This window comes from Haliotis rubra, unplaced genomic scaffold (genome assembly GCF_003918875.1).
Source record: "Haliotis rubra isolate DU_JTF1 unplaced genomic scaffold, ASM391887v1 Scf15, whole genome shotgun sequence".
Classification (NCBI taxonomy): Eukaryota; Metazoa; Mollusca; class Gastropoda; order Lepetellida; family Haliotidae; genus Haliotis; species Haliotis rubra.
In genome coordinates, this window is record NW_025765447.1 from 1,740,642 (window position 1) to 1,763,446 (window position 22,805).

General features: G+C 38.2%; 3 protein-coding genes across 6 annotated transcripts in view; 1 reads left to right on the forward strand and 2 right to left on the reverse strand.

Annotated features, from left to right (window-relative positions):
- LOC124270156 (proton myo-inositol cotransporter-like) overlaps positions 1 to 5,459 on the forward strand; it is an 81,942-nt gene extending 76,483 nt beyond the window's left edge. The window contains exons 5-10 of one of the 2 annotated variants that reach the window (XR_006896692.1): positions 114 to 277; positions 1,269 to 1,383; positions 1,736 to 1,977; positions 3,181 to 3,333; positions 4,803 to 5,388; positions 5,433 to 5,459. Coding sequence is in view for 1 of the 2 variants with exons in the window: in XM_046705185.1 (XP_046561141.1) it covers positions 114 to 277; positions 1,269 to 1,383; positions 1,736 to 1,977; positions 3,181 to 3,333; positions 4,803 to 5,029 (901 nt within the window). In the remaining variant the exon portion in view is untranslated. The other variant, XM_046705185.1, reaches the window with a different exon arrangement.
- Positions 5,460 to 12,379: 6,920 nt separating this feature from the next.
- LOC124270157 lies at positions 12,380 to 20,000 on the reverse strand. Of its 3 annotated transcripts, none has more exons than XM_046705188.1 (9): positions 19,915 to 20,000; positions 18,871 to 19,670; positions 18,493 to 18,589; positions 17,114 to 17,264; positions 16,267 to 16,345; positions 15,936 to 15,972; positions 15,764 to 15,824; positions 15,306 to 15,352; positions 12,380 to 14,095 (listed from the first exon to the last, which is right to left on the reverse strand). In XM_046705188.1, exons 1-9 carry the CDS (start codon positions 19,993 to 19,995, stop codon positions 12,938 to 12,940), a joined length of 2,511 nt encoding a protein of 836 aa, XP_046561144.1. In that variant the 5' UTR covers positions 19,996 to 20,000; the 3' UTR covers positions 12,380 to 12,937. The 3 variants fall into 3 exon arrangements, with proteins under 3 accessions (XP_046561144.1, XP_046561145.1, XP_046561143.1); XM_046705189.1 differs by having other exon boundaries at positions 17,177 to 17,264; positions 18,493 to 18,592; XM_046705187.1 differs by having other exon boundaries at positions 18,493 to 18,592.
- An 11-nt stretch (positions 20,001 to 20,011) lies between these two features.
- Positions 20,012 to 22,744, reverse strand: LOC124270108 (uncharacterized protein C12orf40-like). Its single transcript, XM_046705127.1, has 5 exons — positions 22,580 to 22,744; positions 21,535 to 21,676; positions 20,564 to 20,729; positions 20,051 to 20,137; positions 20,012 to 20,018 (listed from the first exon to the last, which is right to left on the reverse strand). The coding sequence occupies exons 1-5, from the start codon at positions 22,640 to 22,642 to the stop codon at positions 20,012 to 20,014; spliced, it is 465 nt and encodes a 154-aa protein (XP_046561083.1). The 5' UTR covers positions 22,643 to 22,744.
- Between the last annotated feature and the right edge of the window lie 61 nt (positions 22,745 to 22,805).

Genomic DNA, 22,805 nt, shown 5'->3' on the forward strand with positions numbered 1-22,805 from the left:
GTTTATTTGAGTGAAATTGACCAAAACTGATTGTGTAATTTTTGCTTTTAGGGACGTCAGTTGGTCGCTGGACCTAGAGTGATTATGTCTAATGCCTTTACCCATAATTCCAGGTATTACAGTGCCACCATTATTCGCATGTCAGGGGTCAAGAGTGATGAAGCTGCGATATGGTTGTCGGCAGTAACAGCTGCAGTCAACTTCCTGTTTACACTTCTAGGCTTGTTTCTGGTAGAGAAGATTGGGCGACGCCCACTGACATTAGGAAGTCTTATGGGTAGGTCACCATATTCTGGAATGGCATTTCCAGTTTCCCCAAAACTGCACTAGGTGTATCTTACTGGAGAAATCAGACATGTCAACTACACGATAAGATAAAAAAATAACATTGTCTGTCCAACAAACATGGAAATTAGTTTTGTTGTATGTTTGGGTTACCTGAGGGGAAGGTCAGAAGGAATCAAGGGGGGTCACCAATGAAAAGGGCAGTCTCCAGGGGAGGGTCATAACAATGTACACACCTCATAGAAGGCTGTGAAAGATTGGATTGTTTAAATTAACATAAGTGCTTTTGTATTTTGCTTTTCAGGGAGGGTCATCCAAAATATGCTAGTCATTTGGGTGGTCATTATTGTCTGTACATTCACGCATCAAAATCCTTTGACACCCCATGCCTGCCCATCCCACTGATCCCTGGCCGCGTCATACCAAAAGACGTGATATGGTACTTGTTGGTCCCTGCCTGGCGCTCGGCATTAATGGGTACAACAAGGACTGGTCGGTTCGGAGTCAGTAAACTGTGTCTGAGTGGGGTATTCATGCTTCACTGCGGCGTGGTATCTCAGTGGGCTAGCACCATAAAACCAGCTTAAGTCTGGGCTAGTACAAGCAGCCACACACACACACGCATGCACGTTGTCATATGAGTGAAATATTCTCAAGCATGACATTAAACCCAATTTCACCTAACCTCACCCATCCCACTGATATATCACTCTGTTATGTCAGTGATATGAAGCACACTATGTGTTGCCATATTTATTTTCTTGAGTATATTTGAGGAAAGCATACATTTGGAATTAAGTTGTGGTATGTTATAGTTCGATGTCCTCTGTTCAATGTTTGTAGACATGGTCTTAAATCTTGAAAACATCCGAAAATCTTATTCAGCTCATGTTAAATAGTTTGTCATTCAATACATATTAGACTGGTCTCTGTACAGCTTTCTTGTTGGAGGAATGTATCATGCGATATTTCCTACTTAACAGGTGCCATAGTGAGTTTAGCTTGGCTGGCAGTTGGATTCCACCTGTCTGCCCTCAACACACCCCCTATAGATCTGGTAGAGACTTCCGGTACAGAATCCCACTGTGCAAGATACAGGTGAGCTCCGACAGAGGTCATCAAGAAGTGTGAACAGATTACAGTAAAACATTGTGCCTATGAACCTCATCAATATGGAATTGAATTGATTATTGTCATGCATACAGAGAATCATGGTAACGTATGGCATCATAATGGCCTACAAAGCATTGTGATGTAATGTCATTGTAGTGAGACCTCACTTGATGTCACCAAGGTGATATCTCCTGTAAAATCCAATGATACATTTTGATAACATGTTAAACTTGTTAAAACAGACAATTGTTATTGGTAACGTCCAGATTAGCTGACTTGGGGGTAATAAGATTGAAGTGAGACTGATTGTATATAACTAGCTTCAACTCTTTTCCAGAATCTGCAATGACTGTCGTCGTGACCTAAACTGTGGTTTCTGCTACGTTGATGCTGGTGATGCTGTTGCCAACTCGTCGTGCCTACCAACCAGCTATGACAACCCCTGGTTGGCAACACAGGGTCGCTGCAACTCCAGCGAACTTCCAGGCGCCATCACCTGGGCCTATGACTACTGTCCCACCCAGTACTCCTGGATGCCCATGGTGGGACTTGTGCTGTACCTGGTCTTCTTTGCCCCAGGTGAAGGAAAACACTGGACTGCGCTGAACACTGTAGCTGTACGGGGCTGGATATTGGTCCCCAGCTACATGTGTTGATTGTTGGAGGTTTAATGCTGATCCCTGTAGCTGTATGGGGTTAAGCGAAGGCATAACATGTACCCATTTATACTTTGATAATGATCTACAGCAAGCGAAGGCATAAAGTGTATCCTTTAATGCTTTAATAAGGATCTCAGGCAAGGGAAGGCATAAAGTGTGTCCTTTTATACTTTAATAATGATCTCAGGTAAGAGAAGGTATAAAGTGTGTCCTTTTATACTTTAATAATGATCTCAAGAGAAGGTATAAAGTGTGTCCTTTTATACTTTAATAATGATCTCAGGCAAGAGAAGGTATAAAGTGTGTCCTTTTATACTTTAATAATGATCTCAGGCAAGAGAAGGTATAAAGTGTATCCTTTAATGCTTTAATAATGATCTACATCAAGCGCAGGCATAAAGTGTATCCTTTTATACTTTAATAATGATCTACATCAAGCGTAGGCATAAAGTGTATCTTTTAATACTTTAGTAATGATCTACAGCAAACGAAGGCATAAAGTGTATCCTTTTATACTTTAATAATGATCTCAGGCAAGAGAAGGTATAAAGTGTGTCCTTTTATACTTTAATAATGATCTCAGGCAAGAGAAGGTGTAAAGTGTATCCTTTTATACTTTAATAATGATCTCAGGCAAGAGAAGGTATAAAGTGTATCCTTTTATACTTTAATAATGATCTCAGGCAAGAGAAAGTATAAAGTGTATCCTTTAATGCTTTAATAATGATCTACAGCAAGCGCAGGCATAAAGTGTATCCTTTTATACTTTAATAATGATCTCAGGCAAGAGAAGGTATAAAGTGTATCCTTTTATACTTTAATAATGATCTCAGGCAAGAGAAGGTATAAAGTGTATCCTTTAATGCTTTAATAATGATCTACAGCAAGCGCAGGCATAAAGTGTATCCTTTTATACTTTAATAATGATCTCAGGCAAAAGAAGGTATAAAGTGTATCCTTTAATGCTTTAATAATGATCTCAGGCAAGCGAAGGCATAACGTGTATCCTCTTCTACTTATCTACAGGTCATTGAGGAATATATTTCCAGAAGATCATGCTTACTGTTAATATTATTTCCTTGTTACCTGCCAAGCTGACGTTTCTCATGTGTTTGTATTGAAGGTATGGGCCCCATGCCCTGGACAATCAACTCTGAGATCTACCCACTGTGGGCTCGGAGCGTGGGGACGGCAGTGTCCACCTTCACCAACTGGACTTTCAACTTGGCAGTGTCCATGTCCTTCATCAGCCTCACTGAGACACTCACTAGATATGGTAATACACAGTGTTCTCACATACCGGACAACCTACCCACCCCATTCAACTTGGCAGTGTGGATTGATGCTCATGACATCAATCACTACATTGTCAGGTCCAGACTCAATTATTTACTGGCCTTCATCATTCAACTTTGCAGAGTACTTGTTGCTTGTTCGTTTCTTAGCCTGGCGACCGCCTCCGTGGTGTAGTGGTTAGAGCGTCCGCCCGGAGAGCGGAAGGTCGCGGGTTCGATCCCCGACCGCGTCATACCAAAAGACGTTAAAATAGGGTACTTGTTGGTCCCTGCCTGGCGCTCGGCATTAATGGTTACAACAAGGACTGGTCAGCTTGGAGTCTGTATAATGTGTCTGAGTGGGGTATTCATGCTTCACTGCGGCATAGTATCTCAGTGGGCTAGCACTATAAAACCAGCTTAAGTCTGGGCTAGTACAAGCAGCCGCACATACACATACACACACATGCACATCGTCATATGAGCGAAATATTCTCCAGCGTGACGTTAAACCCAATTTCACCTCACCTCACCTCTTAGCCTGGCTCTCAGCAATATTCCAGCTATACGGCGGTGATCTGTAAATTATAAGTCAAGTTTGGACTCAGGATTGTAAACAAAATGACTCTTTGACTGCTACAACTCATTTAAGGTTTTCATGTTGTAGTGTGGTCAGTTCTGGATGATTCAAATGATGTAATTGGTGTAGAAATGAAACGGGTGAAAATTCTGTCAATGCCATGTCTGTGAATGTAAACAAGTGTTACACAGTTAACTCCCTTTAATGATTTTGGCATGGCTGAAGATCCATAAAATACAATAACTGCTTCTTTTCATTCAAGATTTCTGAGCCGTTACAGATGTGAAGTAATAACTTTTGATAAGCACGTCATTAGTTCATGGTTTTATATTATTGATTATTATTATTATCATCATCAATCTCATTATCATCATTATTGTCGATGTTCCCAAGGATTTTGAGTTAACAAATTTTCACTTCAGCAGTCAAACTTCCCCATGTATGGTGGTTGTAACAAATCTGCCAAAGTTTGCCGCAAAGAGTCCCTTGATGACACTGGCTGTATTCGTCAGTTTGGCTCATGAATTCTTGGGCTTTGGAACTGCCCCAAACTGAAGCACATATGAGATATCCTAGGGCAAGTGTCACTGTCACATTGCTCAGAGTTAGCCTCTTCCTTACATGGGTACCCAGGAGGATGGGTTGGTAATATGACTGTTACATATCTGGCACCTCACTGGTAGCTTGGTTTGTATACCCCCAGTGGAGCTGAGAATTAATTGTGATCCAGTAATTGGAGTGTGTTGATGATGTGCTGAACAGATCGTTGTCGTCGTCGTCATCGTCGTCGTCATCATCATCATCATCATCATCATCAGTGATGATCCCTAGGACTTTGTTCACCCAACAAAACTACCTTCATGTATAAACATTCCTACTTTTATGTTTCAGGTACATTCTGGTTGTATGCCTGCCTGGCATTTCTTGGTGCAATAATTCTGGCCATGATTTTGCCAGAAACAAAGGGCAAAACACTGGAGGAAGTGGAAGGGTTGTTTGCTCGGTCCTGGATGGGGGAGGGACCCCCGGTGAACTATAATACCAAGACTGTTCAGTACGTTCACATACATGGCCTCAATCGTGATGGCCGAGAATCGGAACTGGAGTCCCCCGAGTAACCAGTCCGAGAGACTTGAATCAGATGGCCCTGCGATGATAGACTGTGAAAGAGATATGCCATTACACAGCATGAAGTATTAGAATTGTATTAGGTTTTGAAATATTATCAAATGAGAGATGTATAAAATATGAACATTTTTATCTGCTCTGCTTTAGTCAAGCATGTGAATAGAACTGAGCGTGAACAAATATTATTTTATGAAAATGGTTAATATGGTCATAATTTATTTTGAAATATGTTTCATATCTAATTTGAAAAATAATATGTTTAATAGCAATACAGGAAGGTGGTGAATATACATGTTATAAGGTGGTGAATATATACATGTTATAAGGTGGAAAATATACATGTAATAAGGTGGTAAATATACATGTTATAAGGTGGGGAGTATACATTGTAAGGTGGTAAATATACATGTTATAAGGTGGGGAATATACATGTTTTAAGGTGGTGAATATACATGTTATGAAGTGGTGAATATACATGTTATAAGGTGGTGAATATACATGTTATAAGGTGATGAATATACATGTTATAAAGTGGTGAATATGCATGTTATGAAGTGGTGAATAGACACGTTATAAGGTGATTCCAAATGTTGAAAGAAAAGAAGAGAAAGAGGCAGTTTGACTCATGTATATAAAATCCTCATAAAAAATGTATGTCATTTTATGTTTTATCTCATTCTGTAGTACCTATGGGCCAATAGGGAATGCAAACATTTGCGATACTATTCCAAAAGCCAAGCTAGACACAGACACAAGTCAGATAGTCCACAATTAGTGATGTTGTGGATGGACAAGGTGGTCTTGTGATAAATATTTGTGTTACATAAAGACATTTGTCAGAAGTGAGCGATGGACTAATTAGATAAAGTTCATGGAGTCTGTCCCTGGAGGTGAACAAATCATACGTATATGTGTGATCAAACTCTATTTTATGAATTATATTATCATGCCATGTAGTGTATAAATGTAGCATAGTGTAGATAGACAGTGTGGATAGTGCAGTAGTTACAGGGAGGATGTGTCAATCTATGTCATAATGTTTTCTTTTTGTTCTTTGTAAACAGACATCTTTCTGTCAAGACTCTGATGAAACACTGTATACCCAAAACAGTGTTGTAATGAAATCTGACTGTGATGAATTCATAATTGAAACATCACTTGTGCTAAAGAATGATCTGTGTGACATAGATGTTGATGTTAATGCTGCATTTCCATATCCGTCTCCACAAGATAAGACAGTAGTTAGGATGGAACCCAGTTTGCTGCTTCAAGTGGCTGGTAGTCTCATCTTTTCGCAAGCTTTATCATTTTTGTTTATTTTGTTTATTTATTTTTAACATTTTAACAATCATTTCTTAGTGTTTCATATCATAATTAACCTTGTACATTTAGACAAAAGAGAATTTTGTTTTCTATTTTGTTGAGTACTTGTGGACCATAAACAAAGAAAATTCTGTTGCTATCTGATTAAAATGATGTCACATGACACATGGGAGTACATGGGTCAAGTTGGTCGGTTGATCAGGAGAGCATCAGTCCATGAATGGACACCGTGTACCCTGATCACTCTCTGCGTTATCTGTCTCCCCTTCACTAGGTTATGTTATCAAGTACATACACCACAATCAACACTGCAACAAACACTGCAGGCAGATTCCCTGGCCCATATAATCCTGATGCAGGTCTACCATAAGTCTCATTTATATCCAAAATATGTGTCAGTTAAAAGTTGATCTAATGATCATGCTATGTGTTCATGATATGTGATTTTCTGATGTGTCCAAATACGAGTTCATGTAATTTACTAAGGTGGTTGACTGATCATCTTGACTTGGTGTTATCTGGGGGCAGAGTGTCACATTCCTTGGAATATTCTTGGTACAGAGATAACCTGAGATATATAACAGTAAACTGAGAAACGTGTGTGTACGTACCTTTATCACAGTAATTGGGTTTGTTGTCGTGTACTTGAGTCACCCACCATTCAGGACTGCAGTATATTAATGCATAAGGTAGCAAATCTGTTGTAGTGTTTCTTATCAAGTCTCACTTTTGACATGTTTTTGGGTTACTTTTGTACTGACTCAAGAGCCTAGATTAAAGCAAATTAAAGTACTGCCAGTGTTGAGAAAGGTTGCTTCCCTTTTTTCAGTAGAACACCATAGCCGAAAGTCCTTTTTGTTTCCTTTTGCAAAATACAGGGTAACTTGAAAAACAATAATAGAGAGCTGCAGTAAACAGAATGGTCAACAAGAAAGATACAAGTTGTTTATTACAGCTGTGTTGTTTCCAAACTTTGTGTCTACATTCCTCTGTATCTTTCTTTCGCTTCACATGTATGCCCTTTCTTACATCACTTGTAGCAGCATGTATGCAGATGTCAGTGGGACTGAGATCTATGGCAGACTTTGAGATCTGTGTTAGGACTGAGATCTGTAGCAGACTTTAAGATCTGTGGTAGGACTGAGATCAGTGGTAGGACATAGATCTGTGGCAGACTTTGAGATCTGTGGTAGGACTGAGATCAGTGGTAGGACTGAGATCGGTGGTAGGACTGAGATCTGTGGTGTGACTGAGATCTGTAGCAGACTTTAAGATCTGTGGTAGGACTCAGATCAGTGGTAGGACTGAGATCTAGTGTGACTGAGATCTGTGGTAGGACTGAGATCTGTAGGCAGACTGTGTTTGAGATCTGTGGTAGGACTGAGATCTCAGATGGTGGTGGCAGACTCTCTCGGTGGTAGGACTGAGATCGGTGGTCGGGTGGTAGGACTGAGATCTCGGTGGCAGACTTTGAGATGTGTGGTAGGACTGAGATGGCAGTGGTGGCAGACTGAGATCTGTGGCAGATCTGTGGTAGGACTGAGATCAGATCGGTGGTGGCAGACTCTCAGATCGGTGGTAGGACTGTGATCTATGGCAGACTCTCAGATCGGTGGTAGGACTGAGATCTGTGGCAGACTTTCAGATCGGTGGTAGGACTGAGATCTGTGGCAGACTCTCAGATCGGTGGTAGGACTGAGATCTATGGCAGACTTTGAGATCGGTGGTAGGACTGAGATCTATGGCAGACTCTCAGATCGGTGGTAGGACTGAGATCTATGGCAGACTTTGAGATCGGTGGTAGGACTGAGATCTGTGGCAGACTGTCAGATCGGTGGTAGGGCTGATATCGGTGGCAGACTCTCAGATCGTAGGTAGGACTGTGATCTGTGGCAGACTCTCAGATCAGAGGTAGGACTGATATCGGTAGCAGACTTTCAGATCGGTGGTAGGACTGATATCGGTGGCAGACTCTCAGATCGGTGGTAGGACTGAGATCTGTGGCAGACTCTCAGATCGGTGGTAGGACTAAGATCTGTGGCAGACTGTCATATGTGTGTCACATTTCAGTGGTAGATCTTACAGTGACTTCTTAGCATGATGAAGAACTTAGCCCCCAGACCCACCCCAAGATACAACTGACCCTATATGTATAGTACAGGGTGTCTCTGGGGGTAACACTTTTAAGGGGTAATTACAAAAGCTCACATGAACATTTCTTTCACAGGAATCTGTCACAGGTTAAGGAACCTCCATAGAGGACCTCCCTTATTTAAGGACCATCCACAGATCAGAGTCCTACAAATATGATTCAGGGACCATCCACATATCGAAGACCAGCATATATGATTTAGGGACCTGTCGTACATCGGAATCCTCCATATATGAGTTAAGGACCTGTCATAGAACCAAGTCTTACATATATGATTTAAGGACCTCCCATAGAGCAGGGTCCACTGTATAAGATTTAGGGACCTGTCATGGATCAGGGTCCAGCATGTATCATTCAGGGAGCTGGTGATGAGTTGCTATGCACATACTATGCACTGCAGTAGAACAAAGCATTATAGAATACTACATAACCAGAAGATATGATTCTTGTGAGATTTGATGACTACAAATCCACACTAGACTGCACTTTCATTCTCATTTTCATCAGTTCTTGATATAACAGGTTGCCTATTACCACGATGTGATTTTCATCATTTTAAGGTTACTTCTATAGCGATGGTTTATGGGTCTGATTACGATCCCAGTCTGATAAACATGATTTCAGGCCACTGTGTGTGTAGCTTTAACACACAGAAATGTTCCTTTGGACAATGTTTTAATCCAATTCATGGTTTGTGTACTTTTTTAACTACATTTTGTATCGATCTTGGACTTAGAACCCTAGTACCATTGCTCTCTGTGTTAGATTATATGATTGTATTGAAGATCATATTTTTGGTGAGATTTACATGCATGAGTACATCAATGTAGCAATATAACCTGGTGCTGATATGGAAAAAGAGAAAACTGATAAACAGGTTGTGCTAGTTGAAGGTTCTGTACATCTGTAGCCAGAGGATATCGTACACACTTGCCTTACAATATTGCCACACTCGAACACAGCACCACCAAGACACTTATCTACACTCTAAGGATCCGCTTCAGTCTGACAGCAGAATAGGCTGTATTTAAGAAAACTACATCCATATTGATGGTAACTTGAATAAAAGCATTTTGAAGATTCACTAAAACCTGTAACAATAATGTTGAAATTGTTTGTGGAAATCAATATTGTAATGTAATTTATTTCCAATTATGTCCCCAGATGATACAGATGTTCATCCCTACCTACAGATGATGTGGGTAGCCTAGTGGTTAAATTCATCTGTCACGCCGAAGGCCCAGGTTCGATTGACATGGGTACAATTTTAGAAGCCTATGTTCTGGTGTCCCCGCCGCGGATATTGCTGGAATATTGCTAAAACGCGGCGAAAACCAAACTCAGTCAGTCAGTCAGTCCAGTAAGAGAAGCCCCCTGTAGAAGCACAGTGTATTAATACCGAGTTGAACCATAGAGAAGTTGACAGACCACTACTATGGCCTTACTACCAGATGTATGTGTACTTAAGACGTGTGAACAGTCAGTCTGTCTGTTAGTCTTTGATGTAACAAGCAATTAACAAGATGGTTTATATGTCTGTACAATGTTTGAAATTAAAGTTAAGATACACTAATATTAAGGGTTAAATACTTCAGGTCTCTAAAGTAATAAATGTTCTCTATCAGAAGATTACGACTGTTCCAGAGTGTTATTCCAGCACCAGACTTCATACAGACCCTGAAACAAATATATCAATTGCAGCCCGTGCTAGTCTAGAATATGTGATAAGTCTGGATTACCAGTTTCAGGAAGTCTGTGGGCTCTTTTCAATATATTTTCTCATAATTTGTGAACCTATTTTTCTGTTTATTCAGTGACTAGATGTTAGTCTAGTCTAAAGCATGAGTCTAGTCAGTTCAGTGTAGTGAGCTAAGTGTAGCAGAGCGTGGAGTCATCCCACAGATGACATCCTTACCTTGTCAGCTTGCTGACTGGGTTAACCTCTTTGGTCATGTGGACAAGGCGTCCGACTTCGGATCAGAAGGTCCGTGGTTCGAATCCCAGCACAAGAGGGGCTGAGGAAATTTTATGGTCGCTACATACTCCAACTATGCTGCTCAACGTGGGGCTGAGCACGTTCATATCAAATTTGAGCAAAATTAAGTCTCAGTACCCAACTATGCGGCTCGGGACGTGCCTTCTGTTGGCGGGGGAGTATGTAGCAGGGCGTGGAGTCATCCAACAGATGACATCCTTACCTTGTCAGCTTGCTGACGGGGTTAACCTCTTTAAACAGGTCATGTGGACANCCTTACAGGCGTCCGACTTCGGATCAGAAGGTCCGTGGTTCGAATCCAAGCACAGGACTCGGAAATTTTATGGCCGCTACATAAGCAAGGAACAGTACAGGAGATAACACGAAAACCTACTTAAATTAACCTAAAGAGCCATGTTCAAGCTAACAGACTAAACAGTTTTGTCACAGATTGCTGTACAGGGAAATGAAATATATTTTGTGTTGAACTGTTGACAGACAAGGAAATTTGAGTAGTAACCATTATGATCATGTGTTACAGTCATATATCAGTGTAAACTTGATGACTAAAGAGTTATGTACAAAATGTTTGTGGGAATGTTTTATTGCAACAGAGTATATAAATAACCTGTATCAATATATATTTATCATATCTGTACAAATACGATAGTGGAACATATTGACACGTTGATATCTGTATGTTGTTATTGTTAGACTGAATTAAAATGTATTGTGATAGCTATCTCTAGGACATCGCTGGTACATACTTTTTGTGTACATTATATTATATATACTGGTGTATGAACTTCATTTGTGTTGAAACTGTTTTTATGTGATGAAGCAAGTGCTCAAATGAAAGTTGTATGTATCATGACAAAATACAAATAAAGTTTTGAGCAAAAACCATGTTGTCAGTTGTTATTTGAGGACGTTTTTGTTTGTTTAAAACCACACTCAGCAATATTCTACCTGTTTTCCACCAATATGACATTAATCAGGACCAGACAATCCAGTGATCAACATCATGAGCATGGATCTATTCAGCTGGGAAGTAAGTGAGTCTGACCACATGATCCTTTTAGTCACCTGAAAAACAATGAGCCACTCTAATGGTTTCTTGAAACATTGTCCCAACAAATGTTGCACCTGCATTAGTCAGGGTATTTAATTCTATGAGACATCTCTCATTCAGGCATGGTGGGGTAACCTAGTGGTTGAAGCATCTGCTTGTCACACCTGAGTTTGAATCCCCACATGGGTCCTATGTGTTAGCCACTCACTTACTCACTTACTCACTCACACTCTTAGAGCAGTCAAATACTTGGCTTCAGAAATAGCTGTATGTATGAAGTAAACAGGTTTGTCACTTTCAACTGGAACTTTCTACTTTCCTCACTCCAGGGATGTGGGTTAATTAGCCTAGTGTTTGCTCATCGCACCAAGGACGCCAGTTCGAATCCACCCATGAATATCTGGGTTAGAATTGATCTTCAGTAACTCATGCTTGTTGTAAGAGGCGACTAACGGGATTGGGTGGTCAGGCTCGCTAACTTGGTTGACACATGTCATCGTATCCCAGTTGCGCAGTACGACACTCATCCTGTTTATCACTGGATTGTCTGGTCCAGACTCGATTTTTTGCAGACCGCCGTCATATAGCTGGAATATTTCTGAGTGTGCCGTAAAACTAAATTCACTCACTCGCTCACTCAGTTCGAATCCCCAAAATGGGTAAAACTCACCCACTCAACCACCCAGTCAATTTCTCTGAGCTGTCTAAGGTATTTGTTAGCCACGAGGATTGATGTAATGACAATCACAGTGCTGCTATTGCTAAGGATAATAGTTAGACTGCCAGACAGTCAAAAAACAAGATAAAACTCCACTGCAGGATTTCAACACTTTATATACTGCTTCGACAAAGTATCATAAACAACATATACATAAAAGGCTCTGTAACAATGATAGAGAACAAATATGATAAGAAATTATGTACACAGCCTTTGAATTCATAGCACCTTGTGCAAAATATCTATCACACTGTCAGGAACAAGATGCAAAAAATGATCATAAGGCCTTTCCAAAATCAAAAGTGTAAATACTGAGCCACACTATTAAAACAATACAAATATGACCAACTATACATACATCCTCAATATCACAATATGGCTGAATTACTGCTGATGTGATTTTAAATTGCAACTCACTCACACTCACTACATCCTCAAGAACCATTTCAGAAACAAAATATAGAGCCATTTGGCAGTTCCAGAAGACTCACAATTGTATGATGCACAAAAAGCCATAATAGTCCACAAGGCTTCCCAAGGGACCAAGTGTGTTGCATTTATCAAAGTCCACGATCTCCCCCACGGGACCCTTCTAGTGGCACCACATTGGCTCCATGCACAATATCTCAAGTCAAGATCAATATCATTGACACCAAAACTATACTTTATCTGGAAAAGAAGATTGTTTTCTTGATCTGAGGGAGTATTTGGGGACATCGTCTGTCTGGGAGCCAGTGTCCAATGTGGTGTCACTAATGGTCCACTGTTTATCCCCCAGAACCACATCCATCTGCGCCACACAGTCCATCAGCTCCATACTGTCTCCCTGCTCCATGGTCATCTCAACATCATTCAACATCACTAACTCATGTTCAATGTCGTACTGCGTACCTGCTTCACATTTACCTGATGTTGGGAATATTACAGGAGATGTTGCAAAATCACATGTTATTGTACAATCAGTTTGAGTACAACTGTCACAGGTTTCCTTGTCATTATTTCTAGGAAACATCTCTGCCAAATCTGATGAGTGAGGCGTTTGTTTCCTAAACTTCATGCTAAACGCTACGGGTGTTGTTGATGAAGATAAGGAACCTTTGACTGGAGTTTCTGGTTTACCATTTTTGTTTTCTACATGAATCCCTTTGAGACTGTGATCAGGGGTTCCATCCCTTGTGACGTCTCCTGTAGGTATCTCCAGAAGTATTGGTTTGTTCCAGGTGACAGGTGTTTCTTGAGAACCTTTATCAATTATTCCTCCAGACCTGGGTTTATTTGCCTGGGCTGTCTTGGGAGGTGTAATAAGGCCTTCGTACACTGACAACAACTTTCCTTCCATACTGCTAGGCTGAAGACTGGATGTTGCTGAAGAATTGATACACTCCTGTGTTAATGATGATGTTTTGACTGGTGAAATGAGGTCCAGTTTGTTCCAGTTGTTAACTGGACTAAGTACACATGTTATCACCTGTTTTGATGACTGGGGTGTGCCACTATTTTTCACAGACTGGTTTTGACCTGATGTACCAACCAATGCAATAACCTTTTGAGAAGAAGAAATATCATGGCAGTTCATGGGCGCCTGTCTAAGCATATAAAGACTACCCTGTTCAGTTCTTGCTGATTTGTGAGCATATATTGACTTGAAGCTCTTCCACGGGGCAGAAGTGATTGCCTTTGACGGGAGAGCAAACCTGGAGCTGTAGGTGTGTGTGACAGTCTGTGAGTCCTGAAGTACGACCTTGTGTACCAGTTCCTGTAGCACCTGGCTGACCACCAGCTGGTCCTCACTCATTGAATCAGCTTCTACAGCATCCTGTAGCAAAAATAACACACATCAAACTGCATATGTGTTACTGGTAATTAAACCATCATCATGTTCACAATCATTAACATATTAATGATGACAAAAGAACTCATCAGGACTGAGAATGATTTAATTTTCATGATTTACACTGTTAATCTTTCACACTGATAAGTGGGAAATAACACCCTGACCTATAAACAGGATTTGATATCACTAATTGTCTGGTTTTCAGCTACTCAGAGACAGGTGAAACATGTAATGACAATAGTAGTTTCACTCCAAATAATTGTTAATCAACAATACTATTTAATACAGAAAAGTTAATTTTCTTTACAAATCATGTCTACCTTATAGAGGTATACAATGGCACTGTAAGTTCATATTTATTCTACCAATTTCCAAGTCATTAATCCTAACCTGTCATTATCGCATGTCATTTTTGGATTCAATGCATGTTTCGAATGTGACGGGTGACTTATTGCCAGGATCTGTTGAAGTCATATTCACTGAATCTTGCTAATGACCTGTGTGTTCCTCTGCATATCCGAAAATATACTCATTAGGAAAACATCTGAGAAATACAAGTGTCTGCATAAGTTAGGTTCAACTGTAATGCCCTTGGTTCTGATGCTTATAGATACATTGTACCATTATTTTACTGGAGGAGAATTAGTATAAAATACCTAGTTTATTCATAAGCTCATCAATGCTAAGCCCTATTGTTTGTTTGGTTTCAGAAAAATAATGTTGTCCCCAATCTCTACATCTTGAAAATATTTGTATTTTCAATTCTGACACCTTCAACCATTGACATGGTCTCAGCCTGTTGTGTGGCTTCACATACTGATGTTTTATGTTATCAGGTCTTATGGTCTCTTGAAAGCAATTTCTTAAATTTTGCTTGTTTGTCTGGGTTAGGTTTTTTAACATTTTTAAAACACAGGTTTCAAGTTGAACCTCAGGATGTAATTAGACATCATTACCTACAGAGTGACTTATCCTGTAATCTAACTTCGAGAAAAATGAACTACATACAATGACAATGAAGGTGATCTATGACACCAAATTTCTCAAACTAGTTTGAAAATAATAGGCATGAAAAAATATTCATTACAACTGGCTATCACATTTAATTGATTTATTGATCTCGGTATCAAAATTGTTTTGTATTTTGTGTATATATTGTATATATGATAGAAATAATGTTCCCAATACAAACCTCCTGTCTCTTGGACCGTAATATGTCAGTTGGTGTGACAGCTGTGTCTGTAAAGTAATACAGAAACATCATTGTTACACTTAGCATGTAGGCACACAAAAATAAATATGCATGATGTCCAAACTATGAATGTGACACATTGCTGACTCTGAGGTATGTTGGTAATCCTTTAAAATGAGAAATTAAGGTTAAATATTGAAATGATTATTGTTCACTACTCTTATTAAAAATGACTGATTAACCAACTATCACACTCTGATAATTATATAAAGCATGAAAATAGAATTACATGTTGCTAATTGTTCAGGGAAAAGAACCCGTTTTTCTCTGCAGTCACCCATCTGTTTACCTCTTATGGACAAACAAATATAACATGTTGAATGATACTGATTTAGTCAAAATACCTTTAACACTGAATATACACAAAAGAATTAGAAAGAATATTAGATGTATCTTACATTGGTTTGCATCTTGATGTCCATGTGTTTCATCTTCTGATTCATTTTCTAGTTGTTTCATCTAGAAATAAGATAGGTTTGATATGTAGAACTCAGCTACAGCATAAAACAGCAATATATATTAAGGCAATTCTGTCATGAAGATTCCTTTCATACATTAAATACTACAAACCTCTTCAAAGATTTCATTGATTCTTGATGCTTTGAATCTGAAAATTACAGAAACATGAATTATGTGATGCTTAAGTTTTAAAGGTGGTCTTTAGTGTTTTGTTACCAATAAAAACTGATTCCAAAGATACTTTCACAAGGTTAAGTATTTCAAAGACTTATCTTTAAAGTAATAGATTTTTTCCAAATTTAGAAAATATATGTGTCGCATACAATCCTATCACAAACTGCCTCTATATGTGTTACATTGCGCAGCCACAAAATAAATGGTGTCAGCTTAATACTTTTTCATACAGAAAGGTTGAACAGTTCTAATACAACTGAAAACATGCCTGTCTTTGTTTGTTGCTTGGTTACCAGCAGAAACTGTTGAAGAACCATGTGATTCCCAATCAAAATCTGATAACTCATCTGTAAGTGAGAACAGAATTTATTAAATGAATTCACAATGCCATTTAGAAAGTACTCAAATGTAACATATGTTGGTTGGCTGGCTGTTTAATACCGCACTCAGCAATATTCCAACTACATGGCGGCTGTCTGTAAATAATCGAGTCCGAAGAATTTATGAAAGAAACACTGATTCTTTAACCCTTCTGAAAATACAAATTATGTTCTTTAGTAGAAAACATGGTTCTGTTTCTATTTCCCCACTAGATATGTAACCTGACAAACAGATGAAGATATGATATATGAAGAAACATTGAGTGACATGTCCTAACTTAGCATGAGGAATTTACAAATTAATTCTTTATCCATACAAACTTTTATGTGGTGGAAAACTTTCAAGACTGTGAGATAAACTAATGATATGAATACACAATGCCATTTAGAAAGTGGTCAAATGGAACATATGTTATATATAGGATTACACTTTCTCAATAATGTACAGATTCTAGTACTTTGTCAGGTTGAGTCACATCTGGAATGACTCTGAGAGTGTTGGTTCGAATTTCGGATGGGACTCAACCAAACAAAAGTATTAGAATCTGTACTTTACTGAGAAACTGTAATCCCAAACATACCAAATGTTAAACTAATGCTATTTCTATGAATACACAATGTCATTCATAATCAGCACTCCCAAATATAAAAACGCTATAATGACATTTCTTCTCAAGGCTTCACACAGATATTAATACCATATTTCTGTTAGAAGGTTGGCTACAAATTGGTTACCTTGGATAATGTAATGCTTGGCTTGGCTATAGCTGTAGGGAGAGGACTCTGTAGATGGGTTACCTTGGACACTGTAATGTTTGACTTGGCTACAGCTGGAGGTAGAGGACTCTGTAGATGGTATGGAAGGCTTGGGATCTCTATGATCACCCTACATTACATTGGAAAACATTTAAGTTGAGTAGCTGTACAATCAAAATTTCTGTCACTATTGTGGCAAATACACTTCAGTTTGTTGAGAATTGCAAAACAAATTGATGAAATATCGATGAAATTCTTTATGTTGCATATTTTTCTTTTTTTGTGAGAAGATTGTATTTGCATGCATTGAGTTTAGCTTACTCAACCTGCAACTGCTATTCGTAATCTTCTATAGTACTATTTTAGATATCTAGATTTGACATTTCTATAATCAAAGAAATCTGGTCAGTCGAGATGTATTTAGAACAGTTCATCATACCATTGAGTTAAGAGTCTACATTAACATACAGTAAAAGAACATTAACATTGTCAGTTTGATCTCATATAGTTTTTATTGTGAATTCAAGGCCAGTGGTGTACATGAAACCATAGATTTACCATATGACTGAATGATGAACATATTTGTGTGGATGTATATTCATCTATTCACTTCATAAGTATCACTATTATCTTTAAGGGGCTTGAGCCACTTTGTATTTACCGTAGTCATTATTTAAAACAACTTTGTTAATCTCAAAACTAACATTTTATTTGATAGTTATTACCTACATCTAAAGTCTTAGAATGGCATTTAGAAGTGATACACATAAAAAGTGAGAACTTATTGATATCCACTTCTTTATTATGAGCAACATAACATTTGGAGTAGGTGAAGGAGTAAGAATATACTCATTATGTTCCTCATAATAAAGAAGCTGATATCCATACATTCTCACCTTTTATCATCTGGACCTAGTCTGGAAATTGTAACAAGCACCAAGCATAGTCCCCATTTAGAGCATATCTGATCTGTTTGATAGGCATTTTAGAACTTGGTGAGTAATAAAGAAAGTAGGATACTTTATGGATAACAACTTCTTTATTATACATGATGTCACATTTTGGTACAGATTCATATATAATAAAGAGGTTGTTATCCATAAAGTATCCTTTTTTCTTAGAGCATATCATAATCTGATTCTGTTATTGGTTTTGGATCAGGAATATATTCAAATTATGATGAATCCAACTTTTTTACCCTGACTGTAAACAAAGTCATCATAGGCCATATATATATATAACATTTTCCAAGTTCATGAAATCAAGGTTTCACTGTGGACATGCTAGTTCAAGTGGTGTATTAACAGTTGCCCTTTGAATATAATGCAAGAAGACATAACATTTCAACAACCGCTGACCTTGAAAGAACGTTCCTCTTCCAGATATGGTAAACTGGGACTCAGGAGCACTTCTGCTTTTTGTGGGGAACTAACTTCACACGTATTTACTGTTTTTCTGCTGATTACAAAAAATTTTACTAGAGGATATTTTGACACGTGACTCAAGTTAAAAAATAACTATGCTTATTGTTTAAAAGCATATTTAAAAACATAGTTTACTGTACAACATTGTATCACATGTGTTCCAAATCCATAAAGCTATACATTTTTGGTCTCTTGGTTTAAAATAACAATATTAGAAAAAACAAGATTAAAAAGACAAGTTCTATTTTGTTCAAAATGCCTCAAAATCAAAACAAAAATGTCTGGTCTAATGTATACTATTGACTGACATACCTATCTCCATTTGCACCGGATGACAATATCAGATCATAATCCGTCAATATCTGTGATCCATAAGACTCTCTTGGTATTATGTCATTTCTCTTTAAATCCAAACATTGTGAAAATGTATTTTTCATGTCCCTTTTCTTGAATAGATCAAGCAAATTCTGTCTGGCAAGTGATGGTGGTGATGATGGTCTCATGGTTTGGGACTTCCTGCTCTCCATGTCAAAACAACTCTTCTCCAACTTTGAGAAGGAAAACATTTCTTGACGTTTTCGTAACTTTCCCTTCTCTTTCATTTCCTTATTTGGTTTGAAATCCTTGAATCGGTTCTCAATGTAGCCATCATATACATCATCTTGTAAGCTGTTCCCTGCAGCTGTGCTTCTATCAGGATCTAGTGACAATCCACAAGACTGTAAACCCAGGTTGCCATGTCCTTTGTCTGAGCTCCAACCATCATCCTTGCACTGGAATTTATGACGATGTGAAGATGTTGTCTTAGACTGTTCAGATACATAACATCTGTCAGTTAAGGACTTGTAAGCATCTCCACCAGGAAATGCCAGTCTGCCTGCTTTCTTCTGGCCAGTGTCATACCTCACTAAAGGTGTAGCACAGAAATCTTCAACTACCGTGGGATCCAAAGTCATCTTGTGTAAAGTGTTCTGGTTTTGTGTTGAAGCAATGGTGTGTTTATATGATGTCTTCTTGTCATATTTTGTTGGGTGAGACCTGTCACATTTAGATTCATAGGTTTTGATGAAAGGCTTCTCTGACTTGAATAAGTCTGGCGCTGGTCTGACATTCTGCAAGTGTCAATACAAATAATGAATGAATAAGGCTATTCCAACATTAATAAGAGGACAAGCAGGTCCATTTCAAGTTGTTTTACACTAAAGAATGAATCTCTCCTCTGCAAACAGGCAGATACTAGATTCTTAGAATGTCTTTGTTCCTTAGCTCAAGGGGCAAGTGATGAAATTGGTTTCAAACCCTCCCTATTTGGAAATCTGAACCTAAGATGAAATTAATGTTGTTTTGAAAACTAACTTTTGAAACTCTGACAAAATCTTCATCAAAGGGATCCAAACTCTTTTTGTTGCTGTATGAAATCTTGTGTTGAGATGACATGTGGGGAAAAGGTCTGTCATTTCCTTGCCATCTGACAGATGAGAGATGAGATCGCCCAGAAGAAGAGGAACTGCTGTCAACTTCTGAACCTGATGTGATCCTTGGACAGAAGGAACTTGCTTTGGAAGAGGAAGATGGTAATCTGTGAAAGCAAACATGCATATCTATGGAGAAATTTTCTGAGCACTTACATTTAACCATAATTGTTCAGATAGGTAATTATTAACATTTCAAAGTCTTTAACTTTAGATACTTATTCAGACTCTAGTGAAGGTCCAAGTCAACTAAATTAATGGATCACACTTTGTTAACACAAATGAACTAAGTAATGACATAATTTCAAACGATCATAATTTCATCAAATCATTTAGGAGCAGAAAAAAAATATAAGATTTATGATGAACGACAATGACAGACTTGCAATGACATAAAGTCTGGTGAACTAAAAAGAGCATGCTAATAATCAAACACTGTATTAGCATATTTAATGGTTACTAATTAAAGGTATAGTTTCTGTGGAACATGAAAACAAACTGATCTGGCCTAAACAAATGAAGCAGAGTTTGACCTTTTGTAGGTTCCAGTTGTGTTTGATGAACATCCTTGTTCAAACAGGCTAATCATTGATGGTATTTCATTTGGAGATGGTGGAAGTTCAACTTCATTGTGTTTTCGACCACAGACAGTTGACTTGAACTTATCTAAATCTAATTTTCTCACAGGTTTAGAAAGATCTGCAACAAAATGAACATTCAAAAGAATAAAAGTAGACATTCAACTTCATTAGAATTTCCACAACATTAATCTCCAAACTCCTGAAATACTTCCATTGTACATTTTCATGTTTATTGTTTCTTATTGATTAGATTCGTTTGGGGGAGTCCAAATGACCAGTTCCACATGGAATTATTTCCATCTGGAATAAATATTGCCCATGTTAATGTTTCATGGATCTAAAAAGAGTTCCATGGGAAAATTCTCCTGGAGCAAATTAGAACAAAGGAACAATTTCACTACAGGAGCAGATAGTCTTTGACACCATTGGTTAATCTTCCAGATTTTCACAATTGTCATACCAGTGAATCCTTGCTGTGTCATACCTTGTAACAGCAGGATTTTGACAAAACAATTAGGTGTTACAGTTATCACCATCACTCTGTATCAACATTCTCAGCTTGAATCTAATATATTCTAAGTTTCCTGGCTTTAAATGTTTATGATTTATGATGTTAAATTAATGCAGATACCTTCACCAAACATTTCATAAGAACTGTAACATAAATAAGCATTTATTCACATATTAAACTGGCAGCAGTACAGAACTGTTATTGATACTGATACTAAATGACATATGACCTTGGAGGCGGTGGGCAGTCTAGTGGTTAAAGCAACCTCTCGTCACGCCGAAGACCAAGGTTTCGATTCCCCACATGGGTACAAATGTGTAAAGCCCATTTCTGGTGTCCCCTGCTGTGATATTGCTGGAATATTGCTAAAAGAGTTGTAAAACCAAACTCACTCACTCACTCACTCACTCACTATGACCTTGATCTGAATATTGTATCCTGCTAACTGTTTGCAGAGCCAGGAGATCACGACTAACTGCACCATTCTTCACAGCAGATGATCCTCGAAACTGATTCCGTGGTTTTGGTTGAAGTCTTTTCCTTTCAAAGAATTCCTTAAATCAACAATAGATTAAGTGATTAAGGTCTCAACAAATGCATGATTTAAATGGAAAACAATAATGACATTAATCATTATCTGCTGTATACAGTAAGGTAGGCAGAACTGTACTACATATATATACCACTTGACCAATTTATATGTATTGTGGGGAGAAATAGACAATCCAAATTAAAGATCGAGATCTGATCTGAGTGTTTCCAAATAAGGTCAAAACAGTAATTAATGTTATATCATAGATAAGTTTTCTCTCTGCTGTTACAGTAAATGTTAACTGCTGGATCAATATGTATCATAAAATAGATGTTACTAAACAGTGGGTTTATGACAATTTGAATAATATTGGTTATGAGAGAGTGAGTTTAGATTTATAAGCAATATTCCAGCTGTATGGCGGCTATTGGCTATGACTGCCAATGAATTGAATGAGCATAGGGAACGTATATTCCTGAATGGAACAGGAGTAAGATAGTGTTTAGATTCACGTACAAAATCAAGATTCGTCTTCACTCTCGGAAAGTAATAAATTATCCACTAACATTTGATCATGCCATGATCCAACAAGTGAATGTCTGGCCAATTTGTGGATTCAAGATGGAAAGATTATTACATTTTTCTTCCTTGCACAGACTTACACATCTAATAACTACTGTCATGCTTCCGTTTAGTTCAACAATATAATATTATGTCCATGCCAATTATCATGATTACAAACTTGCATACGCAATAGGGCTACAAAATAATCACCCTGAACCATAGGCAAATCTTGTCGAATCAAATAAACGTTGAAGTTCGAAAATTTCAATTCGTCATCCAACACCATACAATATAAGTATTAACGTATAAACATCCTCTCAACATCAACAGAAAAAAATAGCTGTTGTGGACTTATCAAAACCTTCTGGAGTCTTTTTTCTCCTTGCAATTTCACCCTTTTCCTTGCCCCTCCAACCCAATTCATTACTGAAGAAAATCACAACACCGATTTGGTGCTGACTGTCAACTTTTTAATTTGATAGTCATACAATCTAATGAACTGAGGATCAATGAACTTCGGCTGATCCCTAGCAGACGACGCTTTAGCGCTCAGTGTTTTCCAAAACAATTAGAGATGGAAAACCAGC

What these genes read in the sequence shown, in the direction of transcription:
- LOC124270108 (XM_046705127.1), bottom strand. Translation starts at nt 22,642, where the DNA reads ATGAATTGGGTTGGAGGGGCAAGGAAAAGGGTGAAATTGCAAGGAGAA. An exon ending in GAGAAAAAAGACTCCAGAAG is followed by an intron (nt 21,677 to 22,579) that starts GTTTTGATAAGT and finishes TGTTGATTTAAG; the next exon opens with GAATTCTTTGAAAGGAAAAG. An exon ending in ACAACTGGAACCTACAAAAG is followed by an intron (nt 20,138 to 20,563) that starts GTCAAACTCTGC and finishes TTGCTTTCACAG; the next exon opens with ATTACCATCTTCCTCTTCCA.
- LOC124270157 (XM_046705187.1), bottom strand. Translation starts at nt 19,995, where the DNA reads ATGTCATCTCAACACAAGATTTCATACAGCAACAAAAAGAGTTTGGAT. An exon ending in CAAGCATTACATTATCCAAG is followed by an intron (nt 16,346 to 17,113) that starts GTAACCAATTTG and finishes TCTCACTTACAG; the next exon opens with ATGAGTTATCAGATTTTGAT. An exon ending in CAAGCAACAAACAAAGACAG is followed by an intron (nt 15,973 to 16,266) that starts GCATGTTTTCAG and finishes TGTAATTTTCAG; the next exon opens with ATTCAAAGCATCAAGAATCA.